The sequence below is a fragment of the Malus sylvestris genome, chromosome 15 (genome assembly GCF_916048215.2).
Source record: "Malus sylvestris chromosome 15, drMalSylv7.2, whole genome shotgun sequence".
Taxonomy (NCBI): domain Eukaryota; kingdom Viridiplantae; phylum Streptophyta; class Magnoliopsida; order Rosales; family Rosaceae; genus Malus; species Malus sylvestris.
Window position 1 is genome coordinate 8,379,850 of NC_062274.1, and position 27,972 is coordinate 8,407,821.

Consider the following 27,972-nt stretch of genomic DNA (forward strand, 5'->3'; position numbering starts at 1 on the left):
AAATTTCCTTCAAGTGAACTGAACCTGGTGAATTTTTTTTTCTTTTCAAATGACTGTATACTTAATTATTAATAATTTTTGTTACATAATTATGATAATAGTTATAGACATGCCATCTGGGGTATAATTTTCTGGCCTTCTGCATCGTTATTTCTCAGAATCACCAGCAAGAACAAGATGATCACCGTCTCTAACAAGCTCTACATCTTCTACTTCAGCTCCGTCTTCGGTTAAAACTTTGGTGGCTGTAAACTGGAATTTCTTGGCACCAAGGTCAAGTAGTTGTTGAAGGGAGTCAGGCAGAAGCACAAGCTTTGCAGCAGTTTGGCCTTTTTTCGGGCAGCTAAGTGTCACTCTGGCCGGATAGCTGTTCCTACTCGTGCTCCTTGCCAAACTGCCTGTAGATGCGACAATGTCTCTATCTTTCTCACCTGCATGTTTTCAAATTCACCTTGTCAAAACTGTTCATCACCTAGTGTTCGAAAAATTAATGTACGGTGAAAGGCCTCCATTTCTAGTAGGTCGAGTAATGATGCACTCGGGGCTTTTTTACTCATGATTTTCTGGGGATCCCTATGAAACAGTATGTGAGTGCTTTTCGAATAGAAAAATAAGAACAGGAAATTATAGCATCTTACTAAGAATTTACAGAGAAAATTGAAGATATATGCTTACCAGTATTAGTATTGGCAGCTGACATGAAACCAAACAGTGAATTGCGAAAGATTTTATCCATTCTACGAGTATTTTCTGATGTCATATCTGAGTAAGATGGCCTGCCATCCCGTGCGTAGGGAGGTAATGTAGGCTCACTCCTGAACTTCCCAGGGCGTGATGGTATCAGATCCTTTGGCATAGGAACAACAGTTGGTTTCTTGGTTGGTTTATTACTCTCCCATTTGTGCTGAAACAGTTCCATTATTTCTTCATGTCCCTGATGCTCTGCCAAAGCCCTAGGAGTCCATCCATAGCCATCCGGCTTGTCAGCCTCAGCTCCTTGTTCCAAGAGGAACTTAACCATCTCTACATTTCCTTCACATACCGCCGTGTGAAGCGCTGCAGTCCCATTGCTCTTGGGCAGTGTTACATCACCGTTATACGTGACAATGTCTTTAAGCAGCTCCAAGTTGTTTTGCTCAACAGCAGCACAAGCAAAATTTCCCACATTGCCAGAATTTATCTTCGCTCCGTTGTCTAAGAGAAGTTTAATCAAAGACTCATGCTTCCCTGATATTGCTTCCCATATAGGAACATTTCCTTCCGAATCTGCATGCAAAGTAATGAACAATTGGTTCAGCGTAATGTTCTCACACCATATTTCATATAAAAGTTCACCTAAATAGAAGCATAGCACACCAGACTGTCTGACAAGAGAACATGTCCATACCTTGTATATTGGGATCTGCTTCATACTCTAGGAGTAAAAGGGCGCAGTGTTCATTTCCATTAGATGCTGCAATGTGCTGTTGAAACAAAAAGGAAAAAAACACACACAAAGTAAGCACCAAAGTCGCAAATTCAAAGGCTATAGGGGACAAAATGGTGTCTGTTTGCGCATATAAAGATAGGGTATGCGCACCATAGCTGTTCGTCCATTATTGTCCATCTCGTTTGGATCTGAACCCCTCCTGAGCAACCGATGCAGCAACAAATCATCACCTCTCTGTGCAGCAAAGCATAAACTAAGAGGCAGATCCATTTTACCGCTAGCCAGCACATGCTCTATGTCCCTCAAAATTCCTTCTGCCAGCGGATTCTTCATTTCTTTCAAATGCTGCATCAACAACATATATGCACATGCATAAGAAAGACTGCAAAAAACTGTTATCGAAATGCTGATTCCCAAATATTAAAGACTACCAAAAAATGACTAAAGTAACTTACATACCTTAAGAAAATTGTTCATGATTATCGTTCCATCTCCAACATTTGCTTGAACAAGATTTAAGAAAGCTGTACGGTTCAAACGCAGAAGCTGGGAGAGTCCTTTCGTCCTAACTGTGACCATTTGAGGCCTGTAACAAAGCACACCTATTTCACCAACAACGTCTCCTGTCTTTGCTTCATGAACAACCTGCAGTCATTCAACAAGAAGTCCATTAGTCATAGACAAAGCACCAAGTTTATGTTTTAGAAGACACGTTGAACAAAGATTATCCTTAAACTTGCCGGTGTTGCTCCATTCCTATGCATAATAAGTTCCTGTTAGCAAGTTGCAGGAATCAGAAGCTAGTTTTCCAAATAAAAAACCGAAGAGTAAAAGAAAGGCAATAGGTGCCTTGTGATTCAAGCGCAAAGAGTGAGTCGCGTGAATGCTGTGTTTCTGATTCTTACCACAGAGCCAGTAGCCACGATATACATGTCAGTGGGTGCTTCATTCTGCAAGATTACATCTTCTTTTGGAGGAAAATATTCAGCCTTCATCTCGGAGACCTTAAAATTCAACCACGAAAATAGAAGTTAAACAAAATTGGCTTCTTACATATAAGATTGCAGAAGAAACTAGAATGACATTGCGGTGTATCAAACACCGCCAATTAGTACAAAATAGTGTTATCTTAATAATTACCAATTGGAAAAGGAGGTCTCTTGATACACCCTGGAACAAGTAGACACTATCAACGAGTGGATAGAAGAGATAGTGAGAGATGCTACATCGAATGGCTTTAGGGAGCGCATCGAGAGCCTCTTGCTGCTGCAGCCCTTCTGAATTCGTTCTGTACTTCAAACACAAATGAGCAAGCATCTGCTCGTGCAGGTGATCAGGTATTTGGTTCCTATGTGCAAAACTTGTCGCAGCTTGAATACTATCTCTCTACAGTCCAAAAAACAAGCCCAAAAAAACAGGAAACCAAAACATGAAAACCACTATTACTTGCACACTTGTCAGAACAACGAAGTTAATAGCTACAATTCTTAAGTTAAAATTTACATAATTTAGTAGTAAGAATTATAATATTAGTGTGAAAACAAAGAATTGAACTTACAAATTGTCTAGTTCGAGCAGTTCCATGGACAATCAAGTTGGTCATGTTTCCGATCAGGTAAGCTTGCAACCCAACATTGAAGAGCATATAGAAGATATTGAATGTCATCTCCTGTGAATTTACAGGATGAAAATCACCATAGCCGGTGGTTGTTAGGGTGATTATGGACCAGTACATTGAGGTCACGTACCGGTCCCATAAACTCAATTGTTGAAAGTTTTCTACGATAAGCCCAAACCATGTCCTTCTTGGGTTAGGATAATGCACAGCAAGGAAATAGAAGAAGCAGCCGGCGCAATGAACTGTGAGGAGAGTAACCTATAAGCACATCAAAAGCCTGATGATCATGATTATACACATCAGTTATATTAGACAATCAGCTCTCTCTATTAAAAAAAATGACCAGATATTAGTCGAAAAGTACTCACGAAAATAAGTTTGCAGTATCGAACCCAAAAGTAGCTATAGTTCCTGTCCTTCTCCAATCTAGAATATCAGAGAAAATGTAAAATAACATGAGAGCTTAATGATCAGATCCTGTAATGAACATGAAAAATATAATCTGCATTGCCTTTGGATTAAGCTGACTTCGAACTGAATTCAGTTCGGAATTCATAAATAAATGCATATATATAATAAGACTGCTGTGAAGGGAACTTCCATTTATGTAATTTGTACCTGGAAATCATTGCACTGAATCTTCGGAGACGCCAAAAGCGGAGGATATTGAAGTATCCATAAGTCTCCAGAGGAGGAGGCAGAACACGCTGAGCAAGTTCCCAAGGGATTGTGGAGATGATGTCAAAGGCCAGCCAGGTTTTGGCATATCTCAGAGCAATGATCTTGTGGTTGTCAATGAGGAGATAAGTAGTTTTATCAAGGTAGGCTATAAAGAATGTCAATACAATGTCGATAGCGAAAAGTGCATTGACAACATTATCAGCTATGGCAAGAGGTCCTTTTGCTCTGTCCAAGAATCCAAATTCAAAGGGACACACCCAAGCAGTGTAGAAAACCAGCAATATAAGAAATGACTGCCAAAGTCTGCAAATTAATTAAAAACCAAGACCAAATGTTATACTTGAATTATGTTTTTTTTTTGTTTTTTTTGGTAGGACGATATTCTAAATTGAGAAGGGATCAAACTCAAGTGCAAAGTATATAGCTTGACCAACTGACGTAACTCACATTACGCAATTATTAATTAAACCAATAATGGAGCTACAATTAGAAAATTAAAGTCCCCAAAATAAAACAAAACAAAAAAAACCCATGAACGATTGAAACATCATTAAAAGAAGAACCAAACTGGGCAATAAATTGTTTGTGATCTTATGCCGCCATACATGTGCACAAACACCACCAAAGATATTCAAATACATTCTAAATTTAAAACTTGCCACATGCAATTCATATCGAATCAAAATAAATCACCCCAATTGAGAACACGCACTGACATGCAAAACCAACCAGAAAAAATCGACAAATTTCTCGAGAGATTGATTATCACTTGTAATAATAATTAAATGGGGAGATGATAAAGCGGTGGAGCTTGTGTTTGGGACGGTTTCGAGCAGTGGCACCAAGAGACGGCAAAATGCCATTACTGAGGCTAAACTGGCTGGCATGGCTGCTGTCTTCCCTCGACATTTGTTCCGCCTTCTCCTGTTCTACTCCGCCATACCCCTGCCCGCATATTAACATCGACATTGACATTGATCCCTTCCTCATCATTACCACTCCGATCAGCAGGCATCATCTTCCATGTTTCTCTCTCTAGAAACTCACTTTTCCTGTCTTTCTCTCTCTCTCTCTCTCTCTCTCTCTCTAAGATTTAACGCAAAAGTTCTCCTCCTTGGTGTCAGCAATGTTGGACAAAAGTGAAGACCCACCACCGAAAGAAAAAGAGAGAAGCAAAGGAAGGAAGCTGCTAGCTCACTCTCCCTGCCCCTCTCTCTCTCTCTCTCGCTTTCTCTGTGATTTGTATTCTCTTTTTCCCGGACGTTACGTGAAGGGAGAGACTCTTGTGTGTTGTAGTGTGTACAAACGTTACACTACGCCGGCTCAAGGACCAATACAGATCAAAGGCCAACTTTGATGATGTGGTGGTGCGTGAAACAGTGTGAGACAAAACCTAACTACTCAACCATAATTAGGAATTTTCAAACGACTTGGATTGTCTGCCCTCCAATTTTGGTACCCTCTCCGTGCCCTCCTGTTTTTGTAATCACGGTAAAGCCACGCCAACATTTTATATTACTATTTCTTTTTGTTTTATTATTTTTATAAAAAAATAATATAAAATATTAACGTGGCTTAACCGTGACCGCACAAAATAAGAGGACATGGAAGGGCACCACAACTAGGAGGGCAGACAATCCAAGTCCATTTTCAAATTCATATCCTAATTATCATTAGACTATTCCGTAGTACTAACAGTAATTATGGATTGAATCTAAACTAATTCATCGTACATTTACTGATTTACATACCACTACTATGTTTCACACGTTTCTTTGTCATTGTCTATAACGAATGGGTAATTTTTTGATGTGAACGCTATAGTGCCACATGTATTATATGTAATATTATGATATAATTTTGTTGTGAATCTATATTATAACACGTGGCTTAATAACATTATATGACCTCTCAATTGAAGCTCCACGTCTAAGCTTTCATTTGATAACAACTAAAAACTTTTTGAAAGAAAACCTTAACATCTTAGTTTTAGATATATGGAGTGACAGTGAACGAATGGTCCTCTCATCAATATGGAGATTATGTGTAAACAAATTACATTCTAAAACATATATTCTTTATAGTTACCCTAGTTTGGGCCTGCGCTTTGCCTCCTATTTCTAAACGGGTAGTGCTATCTACACATTAATTTTTACTTCTCACACACTCCTCTCAATTTTCGACTGTCGAATCGAATGAATTGAAGAAGATCAATAACAGAAAATTAACATGATTGTATAAAAGGTAAAAATGAATGTGTGGATAACACTATTCTTCTTAAAAACTATTATGCAATTGGCACAATTTCATGTTATTTCATACTTTGTGGTACAATTTGTGGCCCCCTTATTTTGGTTCATGGTTTCGGCCGTGGCTTCTTGCCAATTTTTTTTTTTTGAAAAAAAAAAGTTACAACGCCAAAACATAGAGTATACGAAATGTAGTTGACCCTTCCAAGGCTAGATAATGCTTGTAAATTTCATGAATTTTGATTTAGTTTGCGGATAATCAAGCACCGAGAAGAAATTCATACAAAAACGACTTATACATTTAACAAAGATCTCCATAATTTAAAATCATATTTACTTTCATATACATATTTATTTTATTTTTTCTGAAATGTATTCATTTACGGTCAAGATTATGGTTATTTTTAAAAATTATAATACTTGCATGAATTAGCAATATTACGTGGCGATATAATCATCACACTAAAAAAAAAAAAAAATTCTTAAATGCGATTGGAGAAGTATATAAATAATACATATAGTTGCTCTACATGTAAAGGAATAAGAATCTGAATTTTGAATGTGAACCAATGCAACGATGGTATGTCAATTTCACCGTTCTTTTTGGTTTAAAGCAGTGATCTTAATTACATCCAGTGATCTTAATTACATGAGCCAGGCAGACATCGAATATGAACGATTTCAAATAAGAAATTGGATTTAAGTTTAACAGATCTAAAGAATGGTTGATTTCAACTTTTCAATTCAAGTACTAAAGAGAAAACACATAGAATCCAAACAAGTGGCTTGGTCTGAAAGAGAAGAATGTGAATAAGTCTTGGTGGTTTGAAAGTATAAAATAAAAAAAAATAAAAAAGAAAGAAAAAAGTACAAGATCATCAGCCTTTGGTTCATCTTGTGTTAGTGTTTCAAAGGCCGTCGTTTGGAAAATTTAATGTTAATAATAAACAAATGAAAGCCCAAAATGACGTAATTTAATCTGTTAAAAAATGACATAATCTTAGACTTGCATAAAACCAGCATCTAAGCGATAATTACCAAGTAGCATATTAGTCCAGCGATGTTTCTCCTCTCAAAATTAGAAATGATAACAAGTTTGAATGCTTCACCGGGTCACATCTTGTGGATAAGAAAACAAAATGAGTAAATAAAAAAGATAATTGTTATTGGCACTCCAAAAATCTTATTCTATACTCCAAACTTTATATATTTGGAAAGAAAAACTACACGAAGAGTGTAGAATGAGATTTTTGGAGCGTAATAATACTTCAACAACAACAACAACAACAACAAAGCCTTTTCCCACTAAGTGGGGTCGGCTATATGAATCCTAGAACGCCATTGCGCTCGGTTTTGTGTCATGTCCTCCGTTAGATCCAAGTACTCTAAGTCTTTTCTTAGAGTCTCTTCCAAAGTTTTCCTAGGTCTTCCTCTACCCCTTCGGCCCTGAACCTCTGTCCCGTAGTCACATCTTCGAACCGGAGCGTCAGTCGGCCTTCTTTGCACATGTCCAAATCACCAGAGCCGATTTTCTCTCATCTTTCCTACAATTTCGGCTACTCCTACTGTACCTCGGATATCCTCATTCCCAATCTTATCCTTTCTCGTGTGCCCACACATCCCACGAAGCATCCTCATCTCCGCTACACCCATTTTGTGTACGTGTTGATGCTTCACCACCCAACATTCTCTGCCATACAACATCGCTGGCCTTATTGACGTCCTATAAAATTTTCCCTTGAGCTTCAGTGGCCTACGACGGTCACACAACACGCCGGATGCACTCTTTCCATCCAGCTCGTATTCTATGGTTGAGATCTCCATCTAATTCTCCGTTCTCTTGCAAGATAGATCATAGGTAACGAAAACGGTCGCTTTTTGTGATCTTCGCTAGATTGCTCCGGTCATTAGTGTGGATAAGTATATAAATGGATAGAGATAGGAAAGTAAACACAAGATGTACGTGGTTCACCCAGATTGGCTACGTCCACGGAATAGAAGAGTTCTCATTAATTGTGAAGGGTTTACACAAGTACATAGGTTCAAGCTCTCCTTTAGTGAGTACGAGTGAATGATTTAGTACAAATGACATTAGGAAATATTGTGGGAGAATGATCTCGTAATCACGAAACTTCTAAGTATCGGAGTGTGGTGTCGTCTTGACTTGCCTTATCTGTCTCATAGGTAGATGTGGCATCTTCTCTGGAAGTACTCTTCCTCCATCCAGGGGTGGTATCTTTAACTGGTGGAGATGCACAAGGTAATGTATCAATTTCACTTGAAGCTTACTTGTAGTTTCAGGCTTGGTCAAGCGCGATACAAACCATGTAGTAGGAGTCCCCCAAGTCGCCGAGCTAGGGGGTCTGCTGAAAGAGGTGACAGACAAGGTAAGCAATCAGAGCTCCGACTGATTGTTCACCTTCTCCCCATCTTGCAGCAGCATGAAGGATAAAGAGAAGAAAAATGAGAAGAGATGATATGAGATACTTTTGCTTTTGAAGAAGTAACTTTCCACAGGCTTATTCTTGAACTGAGATGGAGGGTTTTCTGGTTTCCTCCAGAGTATAAGGCCGACTGAAGAATTTGAGGGTCAAAACAAGTCCATCAAATCTAGAGTACGTTCCACCCTGCTGATATGGGATACTTTTGCTTTTGACAGAGTAATGGATGTATCGGCACGTGTGCTGTTACGCTTGTCTCCACATGCTTCCTTGTATCCTTCGCACTTGCCCTATCTGTTCCTCAAGCAGATGCGGAATCTTCCCTGGAAACATAAGATGTTGAAGATGAGTACTCGAGAGCAATGCCAGGTAAGTAATCAGGTAAGGGGTTCCAGGCAGTCAGTTCCTGGCTGGAAGCTTGATTCCAAGTGCTGACTGATTGCTCTCTTTCTCCTTGTCTTGCAGGTAAAAACAAGGCCAAAAGAAAAAACAGGGAAAAAGCATGATATGGGATACTCTTGCTTTTAACCCTGATGATATGAGATATTCTTGCTCTAGTATAGCTTGTTTGCAGAGGTATTATCGGGGGGAAAGAAAGCTGAATATTTCGAAAGGCTTTGTTGGGAGTGCCCTCTCAGATATGATGAAGGGTTGAGCATTTTTGCAGGTCTGCCTGTCCGTTGGGGATGGAGGTCGACATATATAGGAGTCTCCCTAACAACAAGTAGTAATGCTATTCCTTTACCCTGCTTGGTCATAGCACGGTAGTGGGAGCTGCCAGTTTCACATGTTTTAACTCTGTCAGAGCACTTTGAAAAAGTGGTCTGTGGTATCTGGCTCTCGAGATTCGGAGAACGATGCCTCTTCGATTTTTGAGAAAGCAATCATGTTGGGGGTCTGACTCTCGAGATTCGGAGAGCAGTGTCTCTTCGATTTTTGAGGAAGTAATCATGTTGGGAGTCTGGCTCTCGAGATTCGGAGGGCCGTGCCTCTTCGATTTTGGAGCAAGCAATCTTGTTGGGAGTGTTGTCTCGAATGTGAGTAAAGGTTGGACATGTTTGCTAGTCTACCTTGCCACGAAGCACAAAGGTTGACACATAGGGACTTTCCAATTATCCAGCAATGGTACTGTTCCTTTACCCTCTCTTCGATTTTGAGAAAGTAGTCATGTTGGGAGTCTGGCTCTCGAGATTCGGAGGACGGTGCCTCTTCGATTTTGGAGCAAGCAATCTTGTTGGGACTGTTTTCTCTAATGTGAGTAAAGGTTGGGCATGTTTGCTAGTCTACCTTGCCACGAAGCACAGAGGTTGACACACAGGGACTTTCCAATTATCCAGCAGTGGTACTGTTCCTTTACCCTTGTGGGTAATAATATGGTAGCTAGACCTTCAAAATTTATGTGTCTAAACTTTGTTAGTGCTGTTTCTTTGCTATTCTTTTACCTTTCTTGGTCAGAGCGATGTAGTGGGAGCTGCAAGCTTCACGTGCTCAACTTTGGCAGAGAACTTTGGCAAAGTGATCTGTGGTACCCATGAGTTATTGTTGCGTGTGGGAAGTGGGTGATTGAACAGTAAGATTCATGTGCTTTCTACTTCACCAGAAGTCTTCGACAGAATGCCCATAATTTCTGCAAAGCTGAGTGTGCGTGTGACAGGTGCTGACAAGGCTAGAAAAGTAGGTGCCTCTTTGATTTCTGAGATCGGCCCTCGTGGTCTCTGAGCAGCCCAGCTTTTGAGAAAGCGAGCGCCTCTTCGATTGATTCGGAGAACGGTGCCTCACCGATTTTTGAGAAAGCAATCATGCTGGGGGTCTGGCTCTCGAGATTCGGGGAGCAGTGTCTCTTCGATTTTTGAGAAAGTAATCATGTTGGGAGAGTGGCTCTCGAGATTCGGAGGGCGGTGCCTCTTCGATTTTGGAGCAAGCAATCTTGTTGGGAGTGTTTTCTCGAATGTGAGTAAATGTTGGGCATGTTTGCTAGTCTACCTTGCCACGAAGCACAGAGGTTGACACACAGGGACTTTCCAATTATCCAGCAATGGTACTGTTCCTTTACACTCTCTTCGATTTTTAAGAAAGTAGTCATGTTGGGAGTCTGGCTCTTTAGATTCGGAGGACGGTGCCTCTTCGATTTTGGAGCAAGCAATCTTATTGGGAGTGTTTTCTCGAATGTGAATAAAGGTTGGGCATGTTTGCTAGTCTACCTTGCCACGAAGCACAGAGGTTGACATACATGGACTTTCCAATTATCCAGCAGTGGTACTGTTCCTTTACCCTTGTGGGTAATAATATGGTTGCTAGACCTTCAAAATTTATGGGTCTAAACTTTGTTAGTGCTGTTTCTTTGCTATTCTTTTACCCTTCTTGGTCAGAGCGATGTAGTGGGAGCTGCAAGCTTCACGTGCTCAACTTTGGCAGAGAACTTTGGCAAAGTTATCTGTGGTACCCATGAGCTATTGTTGCGTGTGGGAAGTGGGTGATTGAACAGTAAGATTCATGTGTTTTCTACTTCCCCAGAAATCTTTGACAGAATGCCCATAATTTCCGCAAAGCTGAGTGTGCGTGTGACAGGTGCTGACAAGGCTGGAAAAGTAGGTGCCTCTTCGATTTCTGAGATCGGCCCTCGTGGTCTCTAGGGAGCCCAGCTTTTGAGAAAGTGAGCGCCTCTTCGATTTCTGAGATCGGCCTTCGTGGTCTTTGAGCAGCCCAACTTTTGAGAAAGCAAACGGCTCTTCGATTTCTGAGATCAACCCTCGTGATCTCTAAGCAGCCCAACTTTTGAGAAAGCAAACACCTCTTCGATTTCTGAGCAGGCGCCTCTTTGATTTCTGAAGCTCCGTCGAGTGCAGATTTTTATAGGGGCTGGCATTAAGTTCCAAAGCACACTTGAATCTCCACCAGTAGAAGCTTCATTCTTGCACTTCTAAGATCTTGATTTGTCCGACCTCTTCTCTCTTCAACACCTTTGAAAATGTCTGGCCCCTCCGACCGTCGTTTTGACTTGAACCTTGTTGAAGAGGCAGCCCCGCCTTCTCCAGACAACATATGGCGCCCATCCTTCGTCTCCCCAACTGGTCCTCTTACCGTTGGGGATTCCATGATGAAGAATGATATGACCGCTGCGGTGGTGGCCAGGAACCTTCTCACTCCCAAAGATAACAGACTACTTTCCAAACGGTCTGATGAGTTAGCTGTTAAGGATTTGCTGGCTCTCAGTGTTCAGTGTGCAGGTTCTGTGTCTAATATGGCACAACGCCTATTTGCTCGAACCCGCCAAGTTGAATCATTGGCGGCTGAAGTGATGAGTCTCAAACAGGAGATTAGAGGGCTCAAGCATGAGAATAAACAGTTGCACCGGCTCGCACATGACTATGCTACAAACATGAAGAGGAAGCTTGACCAGATGAAGGAAACTGATGGTCAGGTTTTACTTGATCATCAGAGATTTGTGGGTTTGTTCCAAAGGAATTTATTGCCTTCGTCTTCTGGGGCTGTACCGCGTAATGAAGCTCCAAATGATCAACCTCTGATGCCTCCTCCTTCTAGGGTTCTGTCCAGTACTGAGGCTCCAAATGATCCCCCTCCGGTGCCTTCTCTTTCTGGGGCTCTACCGACTGCTGAGACTTCTCCTAAGCAACCTTTGTGAAGGCTCCCTCTTGTGTGTTTATTTTGACTCATGTATATGTACATATTTGTAGCTTATCGGGGATATCAATAAATAAGCTTTCCTTCATTTCAACGTATTGTGTTAAATACACCAAAGCCTTCTTCGCTAAGTTCTTTGAATTTTCTTTTGTTGAAGCTTGTATGTTGAAGCTTTCTAAGTGGAGCATGTAGGTTGGGGTAGTGTTCCCTTAATTTCCCGAGTGAGGAAAACTTCTTGGTTGGAGACTTGGAAAATCCAAGTCACTGAGTGGGATCGGCTATATGAATCTTAGAACGCCATTGTGCTCGATCCTGTGTCATGTCCTTCGTTAGATCCAAGTACGCTAAGTCTTTTCTTAGAGTCTCTTCCAAAGTTTTCCTAGGTCTTCCTCTACCCCTTCGGCCCTGAACCTCTGTCCCATAGTCGCATCTTCTAATCGGAGCGTCAGTAGGCCTTCTTTGCACATGTCCAAACCACCGTAACCGATTTTCTCTCATCTTTCCTTCAATTTCGGCTACTCCTACTTTACCCCGGATATCCTCATTCCTAATCTTATCCTTTCTCGTGTGCCCACACATCCAACGAAGCATCCTCATCTCCGCTACACCCATTTTGTGTACGTGTTGATGTTTCACCGCCCAACATTCTGTGCCATACAGCATTGCCGGCCTTATTGCCGTCCTATAAAATTTTCCCTTGAGCTTCAGTGGCATACGGCGGTCACACAACACGCCGGATGCACTCTTCCACTTCATCCATCCAGCTTGTATTCTATGGTTGAGATCTCCATCTAATTCTCCGTTCTTTTGCAAGATAGATCCTAGGTAACGAAAACGGTCGCTCTTTGGTATTTCTTGATCTCCGATCCTCACCCCTAACTCGTTTTGGCCTCCATTTGCACTGAACTTGCGAAATGGGTGTAGCGGAGATGAGGATGCTTCGTTGGATAACATAAAGGGAAAGGTAAACAAGCAACACAAAAACCAGCGCGTGTGCTTTAAATTTGAATTTGGGATGTATTGGTGACCATAGAAAAATTTGTTATGTATGCGATGTCTAAGTTTCAACTGAGAAAGATATCCCGTCTTCGATTGCAAAAGGTAAGGAAGCAGGGAAATCATCTTCACATCCACCTTTATAAGAAAGAAAAAACAACGGAAACCATGATCGGGATAAAAAATGGGCATGATCAAGGGGATCATTGCTGTTGTTTTTCGGACTTCATTTTTGTAACATGAATCATGTCTTGTGTGGTTGTAGAGTTGGTACCCCATTTTGTGGGGTAAACTTTGTATTTTGGTAAGGGTGGTACTTTTGATGAAGTTGTTATGTTATTTGAAACTTTTGGTGATCTTATTTTGGTACTAATATATTATTATTAAACTCAATAATTGTTGAGTTGTGCAGGTATCAACAACTAGCTAGATTATAGATCAATAAAAGACAAGACTCCTTAATTTGAAGGCAACACTAAGTTACTAACTCACATGATAAACAATTAAATTATACAAGAAAATTACATATCCCTGTTGCACTTTGGGGGGGGGGGGGAGGGAATTGCATATCACAATTGGCCTGCCAAGTTACTAACTCACATGATAAACAATTAAATTATACAAGAAAATTACATATCCCTGTTGCACTTGGGGGGGGGGGGGGGGAATTGCATATCACAATTGGCCCCCATTTTTTAGCTGGAAAATTAATCTTAGAAAAAGGTATCATTCACATAGGGAATCCTACAATTCATAACTAAAAAGACCATTATACCCTTAGATTTAAGGGAAAAGATAATATATTTGACGAAATGATCATTTGTGCAACGCAGAGTTAAGTTGGAAGATGAGAGAAACTAATATAAGAGTGTAGAGACAAAAATTAAACATGGAGTAAAGTTCAGATAACTTTGCTACGGCGCACCCTTAATATTATGGAGATTGAATTTAAGACCTGCATGCGTAATCCAACAATCAAATAACAATAATATTTTTATTTTTGAAACCAAAGCAATATTATTCAACAAAATAATGTGTTAACACATATGCATGTTGGAGATGAAACTACAAACAAAGAACAACTTCCTCCTGTCCTCCATCACATGCTAACAATATTTATTCAAAATTTATTATGAAAGAAAATCAATGTACTTGTGCCGGAAAAAGCTCAATAGTAGCAATGGCATACATGACCAGAGCTAATTTTTTTGCAAAAGCCTCTTTTCTCGCGATCTGCAATGCAGAATTTCCAGCACTTTCTATCTTTTTCAGGGTTGTCATCTTCACCAGGCGCACATTTTACTAGCTCGGGATATTATATATCACGGCACCTTCAATACATACACACACAAAAAAGACACGAGTTAGGAAAATGACCCGAGCAAAATAAAACACAAGATTAAAAAAATATTACAAATCAATTAAAAATTTGAATCCTGGATTCAACTACATGAAATAAAACCATAAAATAGTTAATACTGTTGTGAATAGAATTATTCATTAGGAATGCGATTGTGTAAACTTAAAGTAAATCTCAATAGGATTTGAAGATCAAATTTTCATAGGTTTGCGTTACTTGCAAGGCAAGAAAACCCATGATTAGTAAAAATAAAGGTATAAAGCCAATGGTGAGGACACAATTCTCATATACCTGAGCCATTTTTTCTCTCAGTTTTCTCCTCTCTCTAACCCACTTCTAAAATAGATTCATAGGACGTCACCAGCACAATGTGTCCCTGCGAGAAGGAGAGGATCCCTGAAGGAAACCCCGCAAAAGCTTTTCACCTTTTTCAGCAACATCCAAGTAATTCAAAACCATAATCTATTTGGTTTCAATTTAATTTATGTCATTAATACTATAATTATGATTCTGCTTAATGTTCATTTTATATGTTGATGAATATGTGTGAGACTATAAAAAAAATGACGGGATTCCAAAGCCCTAAATTGCAGAAGTTGCGACTTCAAGTTGCTCAAGCAGTTGAGACACGCCAGTCCCCAGCCCAGGTTGCATGATGTGGCGTTTGACATGTCTTTTTCTTCCCAAAACTTGACCGCCCCCTCCTTGTCTCGTGCAGTCATGAGGGCTATGATCCCATGCCACCGAGAGATAGAGACCTTTAGAATGGAGACCTTTCAGCATATGAAATTCGTATTAAACCGGGAAAATTTCAGATGATAGATAGAAGTAGATATTGCATCATCTTAAGAATATAATTACTCCAAAATAGGACGACGGTAAGGTTCTAAAAGACGCTAGGTGCTAGTCGGGAGGTGGGTTGAGACCTAACACTTAGGCGGTTATGAAGCAATATAACATAATGAAAACATGAGGAATAAGCATATAATGGCATATAATGTGTGCTTATCTAAGTATTTAACAAGTCTCTTACAATTTATTAAAAATAAATAAAATAAAAAATGAAAGTTATCTAATTTTTAGAATATGCGGAGATTTCTTGCATGTATAGTTTGAGTTGTTTAAACCTTTTTTCTCTTTAAACTTTTTTTTTTTACATGTATTACTGGGGGGACTTTGCACCTGTGCCTTGTCTCTTGTTTTGTAGGGGCCTCTCCCTCTGGTTGTTTAATGAAGATGGTTTTCTGATAAAACAAAAAAAAACAAAAAAAGTATCAGCTACTTTTTTTTATAGTCAAGGAAAGATAAGGGTAGGTACATGTGAATCATGACATTAATTTAACATGGCCAATTAAAAACGTTCTGCAAAATCATATTGAAGTAAAAATGGTTATATATAGCCAGCCTATCATTGTGCTATCGTCAAAGAAAATTTACTTTTCGTCGATCAGAGGAGAGCAAGTAATATGTATTGAGTTTTCTTAGTCGTCTACAAGAAGCAAGTTAACCGTGCAAACTTGTTTGTTTTCAATTAACCACTTTGGCCAAATATATGGATGGTATCAAGCTTATGGTGTGATTGTGTGTTGCAGGCTTCGGACCCGTGGAGGAGCCAATGGATTTGGAAAAAATTGAATTGGTCGGAGATGGTGAAGAAGATGACGTAAGTGATTCTCATCTCCGAAGTCATCTGGCGGGATTTTTTTTTTTTTTTTTTCGTGCTAAAGTTTGCTCCAAGTATCAGTGGAATGTGTGCTTAGTGAAATATTTGAATTAATGCAGATGATTATCTCAGGCGGTAAAATATTAGGAATCGATGAAGCTCAAAATGACATAGAAAACCCCTACGATCCAGTCCTCGAGGCGTTGCGTAACTCGTCTCCCCTGTGCCTTTTCAACCCCAACGATCCATTCCTCGAGGCCCACTTCACCATGGCCTGGGACACTTATTAAAAGCCATGGAAGAGCACAAAATAAGGTACCTGCGAGATTTTCTATGTAGAACCAGGGTAAGCTTCTTTGATTATATACAAATGATAGAGGACCAAGAGGGAAGGTTGCGAGCTTCTTATGCAGAACCCATTGAGTTTGACAGTTATGACTTTGTAAGAATTGTTTTAGTGGATGCCGCTTTCGTCATTGAGTTCTTATTGAGGTACTATTTCGTAGAATTACAAGGTGAAGCTGAGTGCATATTTAACAAGCCAATGATGGTGTGGGATGTGCGTCCAGACTTGGTGTTGCTTGAAAATCAGCTGCCATTCTTCATTCTTCAGGTTCTTTTCTGTTAGACCAAGTCTTAGTCTGCGTACGGTTTCAAGAGTTCGTGATCAAGTCAAACTGTTATCCAACAAGAGTTAGTTTAGTTTAAAACTCTTCCAAATATTTATTTCCGTGTAAATCAAAGTTTGATCTTTCTGTTGTATTTTTGAATTTCAAATTGCCTTGTAAATAGGGATTTCGATTCCCTGATGTAATCTGGAATGCAGTATAAATACATGCAGCCCATCACTGATTGGGTTATGCAATTGAAGAGAAACCTTGAGTGTTCTTAAGATTTACATGGTATACGAGCCCTAGCAGTCTAACGACACAGATCCCTTTTTTTTTTTTTCCATGGCCGATTCTAGCAACGGTGCTGCAACCCAAACCACCATTTCCAACCCCACAAATCCCACCATGAACCCCTTCGCTTCCTTGACCTCAGTTGTGAATATTAAGCTGGATCGTACCAATTATCCTCTATGGTTGGCTCAGATTTTACCTGTTCTCAAGAGTCGGGAACTGATGGGTTACGTCGATGGGACCATTATTTTCTCTCCCAAGCAGCTTCCTGGAAGTACAAATACCAATCCTGTGTACACAACATGGGTGCAGTACGACCAAATGATACTCAGCTGGATTAATGGCTCTCTCACGCCGTCTGTGCTCTCGGTCGTGGCTAGCAAGAGGACCTCTCGTGCTACCTGGGAGGCTCTTGAGCAACGTTATGCCTCTACGTCTCAGAATCGCATCTTGTTTCTACGGAATGAACTTATACAAACAAAAAAAGGTGATTTGTCGATTGCTGATTATCTTGATAAGATGAATGCTATTTCTGATAACCTTGCCCTAGCTGGCAAACCTGTGGATGATGATGAACTTGTCCAGATTATTTTGAACAATCTTGGGCCTGCTTATGAGATGACAGTGAACGCTGCTCAGGCACGTGATACTCCAATCACGTACCCTACGCTTGAGGCGCTCTTACTGACAACAGAGAGAAGGATGACTGAGCAAGCCGCTCCACTCATGGAGGCTGCTCCTGTTAATGCGTTTGTCACTGCCAGAGGTCGTGGTGGACGACTTCGTGGAAATGGACGAGGAATGGTTCCGGCTGATCGTGGTCGTGCTGCTGGAAACCAGCGAGGTGTTAATCCCCGCAACAATCATTACAACAACAATGTGAGACCTAATTTTGCATGCAATGGTGAAAAGTTCAATAGTGCAGGTGAAAGGATTACATGCCAAATTTGTGGAAAACAAGGGCATCCTGCTCTAGATTGCTACCAGAGAATGAATACGGCGTATGAAGGAAGGATCCCCGCCAAGAACCTCACTGCCATGGCCACATCTTACACTTTTCAACACAGCTTTTTCGTCTTTACGTCATCTGCCTTCATTACTTGAAATATCCTACCTTTCTTTTGTAAGCGAAATCGATAGCAAGGGAAAAGAAGTTTGACAAAATATGTTCTTCTGGGGTAGAAGTACAACATTTTGTTGATCTGATAAGAAATCTCTACCTACCGTTGAAATCAAAACCTAGAGAGGTACCTAAAACCACAGCCGTACCTAAAGCCACTGCCATACCCAACGCCACAGCCACAGTTGTACCTCAAGCCACAGCCGTACCCAACTTGACAGTACTCCAGGTTGAAGTCAAGTTTAGGGTACGAAAAGACAGCAGCGATTTATTTGACATAAAATTCTCCAACGGGATCCTAGAAATGTTGAATTGTGGCCAAGTGGCCATCACCTTTCCTAATAAACAAACCAAAAGAAAAAAAAGTGAAAGGCATCATGATTATGTTTGTTGAAAAGAAAAAAGGAAAGTCATGATGATGTTTGTAAAGTAATCATTATGTCTTTACTTTGGTTTTGTTTATTAGTTGTTTTAGGATGGATGAATGTTAGCATACGGAAGTGAGAAAGAGAGAGGAAGGAGTGTGCACCATTTTCTGTTTTAGTAGTCCATCTTTGAGAGAGCAAAGAGAGCTGCAGAGAGCAGAAAACTGAGAGCATAAAAGAAGAAGAAGGTACTCTTCTTTTTTGTTAGCAATCATCCATCATAGTTATTGTTGTAATAGCTTTGAGCTACATGTATAGAGAAGAAATTATTCATTATATTTCTTTCTCTATTTGTTTCTGTGGTGTGTGAGAGCTATTGGGTGTATTGGGTTATTTGGGTTGTGAGATTGCCAACACTTTGTAAACTCCCATTTGGTTGATAGTGGATTATTGAGTGAGCTCCTACTGCTCTGAGGACATACTCCAATTACACTGACTGTTGAGGAACCTCGTTAAAATCTTGGTGTCTTTAATATTTTGTTCTTGCATTTCATTTGATATATTTCCTGTGGGTTATCAAGAGTTGGTTCCATAAGGTTTGGTGCTATCCTAGCACAACAATTGGTATCAGAGCACTGGTTGCTCTTGGGTACTGTCTAGTTGCCAAAGATGTCAGACGGGCAAGATGAGAATCCTTTTGGAAGCAGCTCCGGGTTTGCAAGAACTACGGTGCAAAATGCAAAGTTCGAAGTGGAAAAGTTTGATGGCACAAACAACTTCGGGATGTGGCAATGTGAGGCCAACGATGTGTTGGCTCAACAAGATCTACTTGCCGCTTTGGGAGAGAAGCCAGAAGCTATGTCGAAGCCAGAATGGGAGAAATTAAATTTATGGGCTTGCTCTTCAATTCGGTTGTGCCTTGCAAAAACTCAGAAGTATTTTGTGATGCGGGAGACGGTAGCAAGTGTGTTGTGGAAAAAATTGGAAGACAAGTATATGACGAAGAGTGCAGAGAACCGGCTACACTTGAAGAAAAAGCTCTACCGCTTTCAATACAAAGAAGGTACAAAAATGATTAGACACCTTGATGCTTTTAATAAGTTGATTGCCGACTTGTTAAATTTAGATGAGGATATTAAGGATGAAGATAAGGCCTTAATATTATTGAATTCCTTGCCGGACTCTTATGAGCATTTTGTTACCACTATTATGCATGGTAAAGAAACTGTGAAATTTGAAGATGTGTCAAATGCCTTGATGAATTATGAAATGAGGCATAGAGATAAAAATCATGATAGTACCTCTGAAGCTTTATTTGTTAGAGGTAGATCATCGGAGAGGAAGTCATCTTCTAGTAGGGAAAAATCACAGTCTCGACCTAGAGGAAACTCTAAATGTAGAAAACCTTTGGAAAGGGATGAATGTGCCTTTTGTCGTAATAAAGGCCATTGGAAGAAAGATTGCCCTAAATTGAATACCAAAGGCAAAGAAAGTTCTGAAGCTAATGTTGCTGAGGTTGAAACAGATTTTTTTGATTTTGCTTTAACCACTTCCTCATCATTTGATTGTGCTACTAAGTGGGTGTTGGATACGGGTTGTACTCATCATATGACTCCTCACAAGGATTGGTTTTCAAGCTTAAAAGAGTTTGATGGTGGTGTTGTGTTCATGAGAGATGACAATCCTTGCACAACAAAAGGAATTGGTACAGTTCGTTTAAAGTTGCATGATGGCATGGTTAAAGAGTTAACAGGTGTTCGGTATGTACCGAATTTGAAGAAAAATCTTATTTCTTTAGGTACTTTGGAATCCAAGGGCTTCAGGTTTCATTCAGATTGACAGACATTGAAAGTTACTTATGGTGCACTTGTTGTGATGAAAGCTCCTCGATGTGGCCATTTGTATTTATTGCAAGGAAGCACTGTGACGGGTGAAGCATCTGTAGTCTCTGAAAATATAGGCACATCTGATTCAGATACTACTAGACTGTGGCATATGAGATTAGGCCATGCCGGTGAGAAAGCTCTACAAGGGCTTGTGAAACAAGGTCTTTTAAAAGGTGCCACAACTTGTAAGCTTGATTTCTGCAAGCATTGTGTCTTGGGGAAGCAAACTAGAGTGAAGTTTGGTACTGATGTACATCAGACGAAGGGCATTCTTGATTATGTGCATTCGGATGTTTAGGGTCCTACAAAGACTCCCTCTTTGAGTGGTAGACATTGGTTCGTGACCTTTGTTGATGATTATTCAAGAAGGTCTTGGGTCTACACTATGAAGCACAAGAGTGAAGTGTTAAGCATTTTCTTGGGTTGGAAGAAAATGGTTGAGAACCAGACTGGGAGAAAGATTAAGATTTTGAGATCGGATAATGGTGGTGAATACACATCCGACCCTTTCTTTAAAGTTTGCAAAGAGGAAGGAATTGTGAGACATTTTAGTGTTCGGGGAACTCCACAACAAAATGGAGTTGCAGAAAGATTGAATCGAACCTTGCTTGAGAATGTTAGATGTATGTTGTCTCAGTCGGGTTTAAGCAAGTCATTTTGGGCAGAAGCAGTTAATTATGCATGTCACATCATCAACCGGTTACCCTCAGCTGCTGTTCAGGGTAAGACACCAATGGAGGTATGGACTGGAAAACCTTCTTCTGATTATGACTATATCCGTATTTTTGGTTCACCTGCTTATTTTCATGTGACTGAAAATAAACTTGATCCTAGAGCCAAAAAGGCTATCTTTCTTGGTTTTAGTAGTGGTGTCAAAGGTTACAGGTTGTGGTGCCCAGAGATGAAAAAACTTGTAATCAGCAGAGATGTGACATTTGATGAAGAAAGTATGTACAAAGTCTCTAAGAAGAATGTGAAAGATGTCCAACAGGTGGAGCTTGAGAAAGTTGCCTCTGGTACTTCAAATCCTATTTCCGCTGATGTCGAAGCCACTACAAGTGAAGAAGTTGGAGACCATGAGGATTTTGAAGAAGTTGAACTTGAAGATTCTATTCAAGTTGAAGAGCAAGTTTCACCTCAAGAGTCTATTGCCAAGAACAGAGGAAAGAGACAAATTACCAAGCCAGCTCGGTATAATGATTATGTTGCTTTTGCTCTTCCTATTATCACTGAAGAGATTCCATCCAATTTTGAGGAAGCTATTGAGAGTGAGGAGAAGAATAGGTGGTGTAATGCCATGGGTGATGAGATGAATTCTCTCTTGAAGAACAAGAATTGGGAGTTAGCTAAATTGCCTAAGGGCAAGAAAGCTATCGGTTGCAAATGGGTGTATGCCAAGAAGGAAGATGCTGATGAGAAAAGCAATGTGAGATTCAAAACAAGATTAGTTGCTAAAAGGTATGCACAAAAGGAGGGCATTGACTACAATGAAATCTTTTCTCCGGTTGTGAAACACTCCTCAATTCGCATTATGTTAGCTCTTGTTGCACAGTATAATCTTGAGCTTGTGCAACTTGATGTGAAGACGGCTTTCCTACATGGTGATTTGAATGAAGAGATTTATATGTGTCAACCGGATGAGTATATAGTGAAAGGGAAGGAGAATTTGTTTTGCAAATTGAAGAAATCACTTTATGGCTTGAAGCAATCTCCAAGGCAATGGTATTTGAGGTTTGATAAATTTATGAGAGGCCAAAATTATTCTAGAAGTCAATATGATCATTGTGTGTACTTCAAGAAGTTGCAAGATGGGTCTTTCATTTATTTGTTGATATATGTTGATGATATGTTGATTGCCTCAAAGAATGTTGAAGAGATTGAAAAATTGAAGAAGCAAATGAAGAATGAGTTTGAGATGAAGGATCTTGGTGAAGCGAAGAAGATCCTTGGCATGGAGATCACTAGAGATAGAGAGAAGAGTTTGGTCAGTTTGAATCAAAGACAATACCTTGAGAAGTTGATTCGGAAGTTTGGAGTTCATGATTCAACCAAACCGGTTAGTACCCCTTTGGCTCCTCATTTTAAATTGAGTTCTCTACAATGTCCTAAAAATGATAAAGAGAAGCTGCAAATGAAAAGTATACCATATGCAAATTTGGTTGGTAGTTTGATGTATGCAATGGTATGCTCTAGACCGGATATTGCTCATGCAGTTGGCATGGTGAGTCGATATATGCATAATCCAGGTAAAGAGCATTGGCAAGCAACTAAGTGGATATTGAGGTATCTCCATGGTACTCGAGATGTTGGTTTATGCTTTGAGAGGGATGACTCTGGTATTGGTCATTTTGCAGTTGGTTATGTTGATTCAGATTATGCAGGTGATCTGGATGGAAGGAAGTCTACTACATGCTATGTGTTTACTATGGCTAAAGGACCAGTTTGTTGGAGGTCCATTTTGCAGTCGTCTGTTGCCTTGTCTACTACAGAGGCTGAATATATGGCAGTTGCTGAAGCTATAAAAGAGGCCATTTGGATACATGGGCTGATTAGAGATTTGGGGGTTGATCAGAAGCAGGTGGAGGTACATTGTGATAGTCAGCGTGCCATTTATTTGGCTAAGTATCAGGTTCATCATGCGAGGACCAAGCACATAGATGTGCGTTATCACTTTGTTCGTGAAATTGTTGGTGAAGGGGAAATCATTCTCCAGAAGATTCCAACTAAATACAACCCCGCTGATATGTTGACTAAGGTTGTTGGTGTAGCCAAGTTTGTTCACTGTTTGAACTTGGCTCACATTATGCCTATATAAAGAAGGCGTTGAGCAGTAGGAGTTTTTTGGAGCATTTGGCTTGGCATGAATTGTTCTCTTGCTAGTGTTTGGGAGTGATTTTTTGGGTCAATTGTGTTGGTTGGCTTATCATGGCGTTTTCGGAACTTGGCCAAGGTGGAGATTGTTGAATTGTGGCCAAGTGGCTATCACCTTTCCTAATAAACAAACCAAAAGAAAAAAAAGTGAAAGGCATCATGATTATGTTTGTTGAAAAGAAAAAAAGGAAAGTCATGATGATGTTTGTAAAGTAATCATTATGTCTTTACTTTGGTTTTGTTTATTAGTTGTTTTAGGATGGATGAATGTTAGCATACGGAAGTGAGAAAGAGAGAGGAAGGAGTGTGCACCATTTTCTGTTTTAGTAGTCCATCTTTGAGAGAGCAAAGAGAGCTGCAGAGAGCAGAAAAGAAGAAGAAGGTACTCTTCTTTTTGGTTAGCAATCATCCATCATAGTTATTGTTGTAATAGCTTTGAGCTACATGTATAGAGAAGAAATTATTCATTATATTTTTTTCTCTATTTGTTTCTGTGGTGTGTGAGAGCTATTGGGTGTATTGGGTTATTTGGGTTGTGAGATTGCCAACACTTTGTAAACTCCCATTTGGTTGATAGTGGATTATTGGGTGAGCTCCTACTGCTCCGAGGACGTACTCCAATTACACTGACTGTTGAGGAACCTCGTTAAAATCTTGGTGTCTTTAATATTTTGTTCTTGCATTTCATTTGATATATTTCCTGTGGGTTATCAAGAGTTGGTTCCATAAGGTTTGGTGCTATCCTAGCACAACAAGAAATTCCAAGGTTAACAATAGACGATACCACAAATGGGAAACTCAGAAATCTCGTTGTTTTGAACAATGCCATTGCAAAGAGGAGAATTACCTATCTAATTATATTTTCCTCATGAAGCGTCTGATGAAAACCCCAGAGGGGATACCAAGAAGATATCTTGTTTGTGAAGATCTGAACAAGTACTATATTGATGGTCATTGTAAATCCCTTACGACTGGGGTTTTTGTTAGCAAATTTTGATGGTACAAATGGAAGACAACTTTGAGAAAATATTATTTTGACTCGCCTTGGTCCATTATTTCTGTTGTTGCTGCTGTTATTCTCCTCGTACTCACTTTCATACAAACTCTGTGCTCTGTTAAATCTACTGCTTAAGCATCAACGACCGCAAGGCTCTCCTCCGCTGTATCCTTACAAGTCTAGCCTAGTCTTTGAGAGAGTACAGAGTTTGCCTTAGCAATCTCAAGTTTCCTTCAAGTGAGTGTAATAAATGTTCCAACAAAATATAAAGTATTCAAGAGTGTGATTTTATAATTGATAGGGAAGCAGTGGCTATTTGTAATGATTTTCATTGAAGCGTGCGTTGTAAATAAAGGGAGGTGATTTCTGCAGACCCTTTTGTCCTCTGCACTTCTATATTTTCATCAGGCCTTAGATTCAATCAATAATCACTTTCCTAAATTAATGCGTACGTAGCTTCTGATGTTGTACCAATTTGATGTTCATGGACCTATGCTTATGTCTTTGTATGTTTAAAGAAAAAGAAGAGCAATTGTATCATGTTTGTTGTTTTTTTGCCACACCAAGTGAACATTTCTATTAAAATGTTGCTTTAAGCATCACTCGCAAGGATATGGAATTGCTTGTTCAAAAATGTAACTGTTGAAACTCAAAGCTTGACAGGGACGAGGTTAACAAACCTTATTAATCCGAGGGAAGTAATTGTTCCGAAGAAATCCCTTTACTGATCTTGGTAAACACATCAATGCATAACGCAGATGTGGAAGGCAATGGTTGAAACAACACTCCTTCAATCTCCATGCTCTCTACTTTCTATTGTTGCGGTTGCTGCAGTCCTTGTGATCACTTCCATTCAAACAGTGTGTCTAATCGCCTTCTTTTGACATCACCTGTTATCATTAATGGATTCTAGTTTGTTCATGACCACGGAAATGATAACTGTTCATCATTTCATCTGTGCACAACCCTTGACATTTGCAGATGACCAATTTCACATATTCAAGCAATCATCTGTCTATTGTCGAGTGATGTTAAGAACTCCTAGAACTTACTGAGTTAAACCCATCGTAGTTGCTGCAGCAACTTCTCCAATTCTTGCTAGTCTCTCTACAGCAGTCCCAACTTCGATGAATTCTTCACTGGTCAATGTATCACATAAATAGCCTCTGAGATTTGAGCTCACATTGTAAGACAATCATTGCTTAAACACGAAATCCGTGTACCAAAAAATGAGTTTCCTCTATACGTAACCACTCTGGCCTCAGCCCCTACACACCATATATGGCCTTGCAGTTGCAAAGCTCCTTTCACCCCTGCTGTTTCCCACACAAACTTGAAAATCCCAAGAGCCCTGTCCAACTGCCTCACCCCACTCCATACCACATCCGAAGTCACAATCCTTCCCATGCACAAGCAGAAATCATTCTCACTACCACAGCTATAAACCCCACCGCGTACATCCACTTCAATATCTCTAACATGCCCATAGAGCTAATATAACATAAGTGCGAACAAGCACTTGGATGAATAACCCAGTGTCTTCGTCAACTTCTTCTGCACTAGGCTTTCTTGATGCCGAACTTCCTTGTGTCCTGTACTTGTATCAGTCAGCACATCCTTGACTTGAGAAAGCCCCTCTTTCGTGACCTCAAGCTTTGCTACGGAAACGAGCAACTCCCTTTCATTTTTCAACCAATCAATGAGGTCGTTGAACATTTCAAGAACATCTTCCCATTTTTGCAAACCAGAAGAGTCAATAACTTTTGCAGGCGAAAGGCTTGTCCATGAAGAGAAGTCGTGCTCACATGAAACGGACGTGGATGTGTCAGCCAAGAACTTTAGACCGCTAGAAACTATCTGCTGTCCCATCTTTGTCCCTTTGCTTGGGCAACGATAATCTAAATAATCCAGCTCGGATTTCAATCCATTGAGTACCTCCCCAAGCGCGACAGTCCTTATGTGGGGTTGTGCAACCTGTGGGGATATTTTGACACGCACTGTCCTACTGGGGAGAGTGATTTCCCAATCACGGGCTCCCTTTCACTAGGTGTACCGAAACACACAAACGGGTTATAGATTATACCTCCTGACAATGCCACCACATGATTCTTCAGCACTTTCTGTACCAATGGAGCTCCAGTAAAGACCCTGGCAAGTGACTTGAAAGTAAGCATTCTGCGTTCAACATGGTCGACGGTCGTCGATGATAATCGAACCATCACTGAAATTAACAAACCTTCCATCGATCAAACCGACATTTTTCAACAATTGGGTTAATTTCGTCAACTTCCGGAATGCATTCTGATGTCACTGTGGTGTCAAAAGGCTCTTCACCAAACTCCTTCAAAGCAATGATACAGCAGCGCATTCAAATACTAAGCTCCGTTTCGCTTAGCCATTAGAAGCTTTTCGCCGTATATAACCTTGTCTATATGTCTACGGGGCATTGTTCGCTAGGGAAAATAAAAATAAAAAAATCCCTCCAAATTTACTCTTCAATTCGGCACGCGGAAACTAAAAATGCAACAAGAAGAGGACCATGACTTGATTGAGACAATACATCAAACAGATGGCGAGCAAGTTTCTTGTCTTCACATAAGACTTAAACAATCAACCATTCGAGATTATTTAATCGCGAATAACGAGGGTAAAGAGGATGACATGGAAACCTTCCCCCTAATCTTTTTGTTGGGTACAGAAATCTTTAGAGATGCATTACACGAGCATTACAATGCATGTAAGAAAAGCCATTTGCAAATCCATGTCGGAGTTTGGAATTAGGGATAATACTCTCAACGTTAGAATTAATGTAAACTGAAGTTTTGTCATCCAAGTTGGAATTGGATCCTCTCCGAGGCAATCCCTCGGGATCCTATTGACCGAATAACATAAACAGTTAGATTTTGATCTACGACTATAAATAGTGAGAGTTCCTTTAAAAGTTATAATAATGTTAGCCAGCAACGAATCATTCCATCCAAGTTCAAACTATTTTGCCTGCCTAATATTAATCTATGGGTAATGTTAGACAAACTAAATTTGTAAAGCAAATTTTGGAGACCAAAAGATATGGAAGTTGATGATTAGTTTGTTACTTAAGTGTTGATAAACCTCATTCATATTAATGACACGTCATTTAATTTGCATTTGCAAGTTTAGTCTCCAAATTTGATATCTTTAGCACTACTCTATCTCTATAGAATCAAGTTAATTATTATATAAAAAAAAATTTCGCCGATTTATCTCCTCAACTTGTATTACTTTGCCAATTTTCACCTTATAATGTTTATTCTACATTACGTTCAAAATTGTATCCAAATTGGTCAGTGTGTGACCCCGATTCTCCCCCAATTAAGGGTAAATATGACTTTTTACCTTTTTAAAATCCATTTTCTCGAGCAAGTTTGATCTATAAACCTGTGCATAACAACGATCCATCTCAGTACAACGAAATGATTTTTTGGTTATCATTTGTGTTGAAAAATATTAGTATTTTATGGTTATTTAATTATTTGGATTTGCTCGTTAGTTTTGATTTTGATCCTAGCCCATCTAAATTAAAGTTTCTTAGGTTTTACATTCTATAAACATAGCTTGTATTTTTAAACCCAAGGCAATATTATTCAACAAATTAATGTGTTACACATATGCATGTTGGAGATGAAACTCCAAACAAGGAACAACCTCCTCCATCACATGCTAACAATTTTTATTCAAAATATAATATGAAATAAATCAATATCCTTGTGTTG

At 39.8% G+C, this 27,972-nt stretch overlaps 2 protein-coding genes, 1 long non-coding RNA gene and 1 pseudogene across 3 annotated transcripts; 1 reads left to right on the forward strand and 3 right to left on the reverse strand.

Moving 5' to 3' along the window:
* Positions 1–47: 47 nt before the first annotated feature.
* On the reverse strand, positions 48–4,950 carry LOC126601227 (potassium channel AKT1-like). Its single transcript, XM_050267903.1, has 12 exons — positions 4,498–4,950; positions 3,666–4,031; positions 3,416–3,473; positions 2,988–3,305; positions 2,570–2,815; positions 2,335–2,433; positions 2,170–2,202; positions 1,889–2,074; positions 1,580–1,774; positions 1,388–1,463; positions 676–1,266; positions 48–431 (listed from the first exon to the last, which is right to left on the reverse strand). Exons 1-12 carry the CDS (start codon positions 4,719–4,721, stop codon positions 148–150), a joined length of 2,676 nt encoding a protein of 891 aa, XP_050123860.1. The 5' UTR covers positions 4,722–4,950; the 3' UTR covers positions 48–147.
* Positions 4,951–7,708: 2,758 nt separating this feature from the next.
* Positions 7,709–12,961, reverse strand: LOC126601470 (uncharacterized). Its single transcript, XR_007615747.1, has 2 exons — positions 10,719–12,961; positions 7,709–9,804 (listed from the first exon to the last, which is right to left on the reverse strand). It is a non-coding gene; the product is annotated as an uncharacterized LOC126601470 (long non-coding RNA).
* Positions 12,962–14,723: 1,762 nt separating this feature from the next.
* On the forward strand, positions 14,724–16,498 carry LOC126605160 (uncharacterized). Its single transcript, XM_050272523.1, has 3 exons — positions 14,724–14,860; positions 16,009–16,079; positions 16,199–16,498. The coding sequence occupies exons 1-3, from the start codon at positions 14,785–14,787 to the stop codon at positions 16,367–16,369; spliced, it is 318 nt and encodes a 105-aa protein (XP_050128480.1). The 5' UTR covers positions 14,724–14,784; the 3' UTR covers positions 16,370–16,498.
* Positions 16,499–24,843: 8,345 nt separating this feature from the next.
* Positions 24,844–27,039, reverse strand: LOC126605158 (uncharacterized; annotated as a pseudogene).
* Between the last annotated feature and the right edge of the window lie 933 nt (positions 27,040–27,972).

What these genes read in the sequence shown, in the direction of transcription:
- LOC126601227 (XM_050267903.1), bottom strand. Translation starts at nt 4,721, where the DNA reads ATGATGAGGAAGGGATCAATGTCAATGTCGATGTTAATATGCGGGCAG. An exon ending in ATAGGAATGGAGCAACACCG is followed by an intron (nt 2,075 to 2,169) that starts GCAAGTTTAAGG and finishes GAATGACTGCAG; the next exon opens with GTTGTTCATGAAGCAAAGAC. An exon ending in ATAATGGACGAACAGCTATG is followed by an intron (nt 1,464 to 1,579) that starts GTGCGCATACCC and finishes TTGTTTCAACAG; the next exon opens with CACATTGCAGCATCTAATGG.
- LOC126605160 (XM_050272523.1), top strand. Translation starts at nt 14,785, where the DNA reads ATGTGTCCCTGCGAGAAGGAGAGGATCCCTGAAGGAAACCCCGCAAAA. An exon ending in CCTTTTTCAGCAACATCCAA is followed by an intron (nt 14,861 to 16,008) that starts GTAATTCAAAAC and finishes TGTGTGTTGCAG; the next exon opens with GCTTCGGACCCGTGGAGGAG. An exon ending in GAGATGGTGAAGAAGATGAC is followed by an intron (nt 16,080 to 16,198) that starts GTAAGTGATTCT and finishes GAATTAATGCAG; the next exon opens with ATGATTATCTCAGGCGGTAA.